At 55.2% G+C, this 6,038-nt stretch overlaps 1 protein-coding gene across 4 annotated transcripts in view; it reads left to right on the plus strand.

Annotated features, from left to right (window-relative positions):
* The first annotated feature begins 1,576 nt into the window (after positions 1–1,576).
* The window catches only part of GUK1 (guanylate kinase 1), a 9,317-nt gene continuing 4,855 nt past the window's right edge, over positions 1,577–6,038 (plus strand). The window contains exons 1-2 of one of the 4 annotated variants that reach the window (XM_012813632.2): positions 1,591–1,656; positions 2,830–2,856. In XM_012813632.2, coding sequence (XP_012669086.1) covers positions 1,596–1,656; positions 2,830–2,856 — 88 coding nt within the window. In that variant the 5' untranslated portion in view covers positions 1,591–1,595. The other 3 variants (XM_003803212.3, XM_012813633.2, XM_023508868.1) reach the window with 3 other exon arrangements.

Here is a 6,038-nt window from a genome sequence, read left to right on the forward strand (position 1 = left end):
TAGTCTGGTCTGCTGGGGCCTAGTGCAGCTCAATCCAGAACTCCAGGCGCCTGCCACAACGCCCGGCTACTTTTTATTGCACTTGTCACTGTTGTGTAGCAGGTCCAGGCCAGGCTTGAACCCACCAGCCTTGGTGTATGTGGCTGGTGCCCTACTCACTGAGCTACGGGCGCTGAGCCTTTATTTTAGTTTGAGACAGAGTTTTCCTCTGTTACATAAGGTGGAGTGCCGGGCTACAAGCATACCTCACTGTAACCTCAAATTCCTGAGCTCACGTGATCCTCCGTCAGCCTCCCAGTAGCTGGGACTACAGGCACTACAGCCATGTGTCACCATGCTCCACTGAATTCTAAATTTTTGTAGAGATGAGGGCTAGCGATGTTTTCCAGGCTGGTCTTCAACTCCTAGCCTCAAACGATCATCCCATTTGGCCTCCCTTAGTGCTGCGATTACTACTAGCGTGAGCCACTCCGCATGATACCTTAAAATTTTTTCCACTTTTTTTCTTTTGGCTTATTTTCACTTTCTTTTACTCAACTATGTTGTCTACAATATGTACCTTGTAGAACAGACGCTGCTTCATTTTACTTCAATTTCCGGAAAGAGGCCTGTCGCCGCCATCTAGCCCTCAGGCAGAGGACGTCCCCTTTCTTTCTTTTTTTTTGGAGCAGAGTCTCACTATGTCGCCCTTGGTAGAGTGCGGTGGCATCACAGCTCACAGCAACCTCAAACTCTTGGGCTTAAGCGATTCTCTTCCCTCAGCCTCCCAAGTAGCTGGGATGACAGGCACTTGCCACAACGCCCGGCTATTTTGTTGTTGTTGTTGCAGTTGTTTAGCTAGCCAGGGCCGGGTTTGAACCCGCCGCCCTCGGTGTATGTGTCTGGCGCAGTAACCACTGTGCTATGGACTCCGAGCCAGGACGTCCCCTTTCCAGACCTTCACAGTACACCTCTTCGCCCCTCGAAAGCGCCTGTGTTCTGCCGTAGCACCTGCATTCCAGAGTGCAGCCCAGACACGCTCCTACCGCTTGGGCACACCGCCGGGTGATGACCCTAGGCCCCACGGACTGAGGCGGGTCTCCAGGGGTCGCCAAGATGAGCGAGCGCAGGGTGGGGCAAGGACTGTGATGCCAGCGTAAAGGCATGGCTTTGTGACATAATTGGAGGGAAGCTGGCCCCCCTCAGCTACACAAATTCCCGCAGATGGAAGCAGAGCCGGCGCGGTGCGTAGATACCGCCGCGTGGGCCAGCACCGGAAGGACAGCAAAACTTGACTTCAATTTCAAGGTCTAGTGGCGGTTTGCCGGTACGCTCTGTGACGTATTTCTGCAGAAGGATGGAGGGGGTGGGGGGTGGGCGGGGTTCTAAAGCACCTCCCTGCGGGGCGCCACGTGACGTCGTTGCCGCGCGGTGAAAGCAGCCGGCGCACGCTGTGACGTATTCCTGTAGACGGAGGCGGAGCCCGCACCGTTCTAAGGTACCGCCCTGAGGGAGGGAGGTGCGGCTGGTATAGCACGTGACGTTAATTTTCCGCGCAGTGAAGGCGCTGGGCGCGCTCTATGACGTCCCCGTGGGCGGTGGCGGCGGCCGCCCCCATGCTGCGGCGCCCTCTGGCCGGGCTGGCTGTTGCCGCCTTAGGCCGGGGTCCTGTGGACGGTGAGTTGGACGCGGCTGTGGTGGAGGATGACTCGGAACGGCTGTGGTAGCAGCCTCCCCTGTGCTCCGTGTGCGTCCCTGTCAAAACCTCCTCGATGCTGTCCTCCGGACGCCAGGGAATCTCTAGTAGGGGTGCATCGGCCCCCAAGGAGTCCCTGAAACAGAAGCCGGAGAACTTCAGGCTTCTGCGGGAGGGCTCCGTCCCGGAACGGGCCTGGATCCCCGGTGCGGCGCACGGTAGAGCCATGTTCAGGGAGGGCAGGGCACTCCCCCCTCACGAGGAGGCTGGCCGGTCTTGCATCCCTATAGTTTCTAGCTCTTGCGGTGTGTAGGACTGAGCAGTGTTCTTCTGAGCTCAGGACTGGCGGGCAGAAAACAACCTGGAAGTCTCCACCCACCTTGCAAATCCGCCGCTTACAGCCGCATACGTGGGGGCTTCCAGGATTGCTGCACCATGGTCCCGCACAGAGTCGGGGATTTGGGAAACAGTAAGTGGTTGGTGCTAGCCTTCCTACACGTGGTGTGGCTTTGGGACTAAAGCCTTCTCTCAAAGCCAGAGAGTCAGCTCGGCGCCTGTGGCTCAAGTGGCTAAGGCGCCAGCCACATGCACCTAAGGTGGCGGGTTCGAATTCAGCCCGGACCCGCCAAACAGCAACCAAAACAGCAACCAAAAAAAAGCCCGGGCGTTGTGGCGGGCGCCTTTGGTCCCAGCTACTTGGGAGGCTGAGGCAGAAGACTCGCTTGAGCCCAGGAGTTGGAGGTTGCTGTGAGCTGTGAAGCCACTGCACTCTACCCAGGGGGATAGCTTGAGGCTCTGTCTCAAAAACAAACAACAACAACAACAAAAAAACCAGAGAGTCCCCCTTGGGGTTTCTGATGCGACCTGTCTGCTATTGCTAAGAATTGTCTTAGAAGGGGTTGGAGTTTGAGGGGAAACAGGGAAGAGGGTGGGCTAGTTCCACGTGTAGATGTGGAGAGGAACAGGTGAAGTGCGCCAGGAGTGGAAGCCAAGTGCGGCTCGCCTGGGAGGGCATTTGGGCGGTACCTCTGCCTGAATCTGGGCTTGTCTAAGTTTTTCTCTCATTGAGACTTTTCAGACTATGACTTGTCACTCAGAAAAGATGGATTTAGGGAGGGATATACTTACTTGGTTTGTGTGGTTTCCTTTTTCAGGTCCTGACAAGCAAAATCCCTTGCTAGGTGAGCCCCTCTCTACCTCTTTATGCCTACCTGCCTGCCTACATGCGCACTAGGCTGCTGTCAAACCAGTGAGTGCTTCACAAACCACTGGTGGAATTTTCCTGGCTTGGCAAAGCATTGGTTTCTGATAGGTAAGACCAGGGGCCAGATCAAAACACAGGAGATCAAATGTAACAAACATGCCAGGAAGTTTATTTTGCTCTATAATACAAGTGGGCTGATCTCTAGAGATGTCAACAGCGTTAGGGAGGGAGGCAGTTCAATATATGGCAGGCTAAAGAGCAACTGGCTTAACAGATAAGTCTTATTAGGGTGCCAAGGACATGCAGCTCATTATTGGGACTCTGGCCAGCTCTTCCTATCAGGGTATCAAAGGCTTGCGGTGTAAGCATATTTTCTATGGGTTTGTAACTGGACAGGTACAAGGAGGTGACAAATCTGTGGTCTGTGATCTGAGTTACAACCGCCTGTAACAGAGTCTTACAGAATGGCTTTTTCAGATCTAAGATGGAGTTAGCTAGGCCAACCTAACAGTTTCTGGCTTGATCACCCAGCAGTTTCCTGGCATAGCAGATTCTGGGAAATGTAAAGAAGAACAGAATAAATTTCAGCCACACCCAAACTCTCTCCCCTTCTGTTTCGATGGTATACCAGAGAAAGGCACTGAGATGATTTGAGGGAGAGCAGGAAGGAAAGGGTGGAAAATAGGTGATCTCATCCCCCAAGGAAGGAAAGAGAGTGAGTGAGGGTGTGCCCAAGAAGGGCTAGATTCTGTTCCTGCCTGTGCTGGACCTAGGTCTCCCCTCTGCATGAGAGGGAGGCCAGCCAATTCTGCAGGGTCCTGGTCACCTTACTTCTCTACCATCCTGCCCTGGATTCCATTCTCTCTCAGGCTCTCTCTGCCCATTGCCCAGGGTTTGCATCAAGGACTCTGTGCAAGAGTCAGCCCATTTGTCTCTCTCCTTGATGGAGAAAGGCTCAGACACAGTTTTACAGGGTCAGGAAGGGCCTTGTGTGTCTGGGGCTTTTGGCCCTTGGCTCTGCTGGGGTCCAGCTTCTGAAGCTGAGGTATGTTCCCTTTCCACCATGGGGAGAGGAAGCGAAAGTGAAAATGCCCTGGCTGTTCCTGGTAGCGTCCTATTTAAAATGAGGCTCCAGAAGGCTAGGTGGGCTCAGGGTGACAAGATGACACCTGAACATGTCCCCACATCCCTTGTAGCCAAGGGCAGGATGCTGCCTGGTGGAGTACCACCAGCTGTCCCTTTGTTGAGCCAATCCCAGCCCAAAGCCCAAGTCATTGTGGCTTGCAGCTTACAGGACGGCTGGAGGGGGCTGACTTCTCTCTGTGTTCTGGGAAGGGTCTCCTGGAGCGGTGGAGAGTGGATGGGGATGGTGACTGTGTTTAGCCTTCAAGACAGGCCAGGTGGGAGAGGGAAGCCAGAAGGAGGATATTCCACTTTTTCTAGGAAAGCAGCTCTCTGGGGCTGCATGGGGAGCTTAGCCCAGGGAGTCTCCAGCAAGGATGGCGACTCCCAGGAGACCATTTATCTCAAATCCTCTGGGAATTCCTTTTGTGGCAGATCTTTCTTACCATTGTCATTGGATTTTGGGCTTCTTGCCAGGCAGATGGGGTTTGGGCATGTGGAATATTACAAGGAGAAGACACAGGATGTGGTTGGCTGTGAGGCTTTCATCTCCCCAGAGGAAGATACCTGGCCTGTGTGTGTTGTCAGGGCAAAAGCCAGGCTTGGCCTTTCCTTCCCACTTGTGGGTCACCAGAACCATGAGGCCTGGGGCCACAGCCCTGTCAGGCATTGGATATGCTCCTGTATAAGGCAGCTTTGCTGACTGCCCTGTCAACTGTGGTCCCTCCCTAGGCAGGCAGCCTGTGCCCTGTTCTGCAGTGGTGGGCATGATTCTACTTCTGTGGGGCCACACCACACTGGCAGAGTCAGCACCCGCTCACTGTGTGCCTGCAGCACCTCCCAGTGGAGCCAGGGCCTGGTGTGATCTGTATCTTCTGCCCTCATGCTCAGGCAGATCTGACCAGAGCATCCAGGCAGGGTGCTTGGTGATTCATGTGCTATGCTGTGATTGGGATGACTGGACCCCCACTGGGTCAGGGCAAGACTGAGCTAGTATACCTCAGGGTTTAGCCCTCCATGGATGGAGGCAAGGGAAGCACTGAGGGAGAGGCTTGGGATCCTGGTCCTTGAGGGGGACTGAGGGTGGCCAAGATGTCTCCATGTGATTTAGGTGCTGAGTGCTAGGTGTCTGCTGTGTGCTGGCTCTGTAGGGGTTCCTCTGATTGAGCCACAGCCCATGGCAAATGGACATACCTGCTGCTTAAGGCTTTAGTGGGTGATTGTAGGGACTGCAGGAGCCTGTTGGAGGCAGGAGGCTGGGCTGGGCACCAGTGGGTGGGTGTGAGGAAGAGCCTCCAAGTCTGTTGCCAGTTTCTGGGTGGCCCCTGTGGGCAGGTGGGATGGGTGGGCATAGCTCTGGCCTGCACCTACCTCCCACCCCCACCTCCTCCCAGGATCCCTTTTGGTCTTGCATCCCTGGGGAGAGTCCCAGGCCCATCGGAATCACCACGGCCCATTTCTGGGGTAGGCACCAGGTCTCACATCCTACAGGACACTGACCATAGCTCCCTGGGCCACCTTGTGGGTTTGGGACTCTGTTGGGGCCGGCTGGGGGGAGGGGACTCTGGGCTGGCCCATGGCCTTACTTTGGGGAACTGGGACCTGAATTTGGAGCTGGGGGCTTTGGCTTCCAACAGGAGCCTGTGACCCAGCAACTGTAGTCTTTGGTCCCTTGATCTCATGGTCCAAAGAGAGAATGGACATGGTTCTGCCTCCCTTTCCCTGAGATCCTCATGGGTCTGTCAGGGTCCCAGGGTCCAGCTCTAGTTTGAATTCTCTTTGAAGACATTGAGGGGATGGAGCAGATGGACAGGGCACAAGGAAGCATTATAGCATTCCTGCTGGACATGGGGATCAAGGACAGCTCCATGGAGGACCTGGGGTAGGGTCCAGCAGGTCCAGGGCCCAGAGACTAAGTGGTCAGAGATGAGGCAGTGCCCTAGAGAGTCTCCTGCATGGACTAGCTCAGAGTTGGTTGTGATGGACATGGCCCCCACGGAGGCCAGAGAGAGAGTTCAAGAATGCTGAGAGCCGGCT

Source organism: Otolemur garnettii, unplaced genomic scaffold, assembly GCF_000181295.1.
Source record: "Otolemur garnettii isolate 467f Iridium unplaced genomic scaffold, OtoGar3 scaffold00285, whole genome shotgun sequence".
In the NCBI taxonomy this organism is placed as follows: domain Eukaryota; kingdom Metazoa; phylum Chordata; class Mammalia; order Primates; family Galagidae; genus Otolemur; species Otolemur garnettii.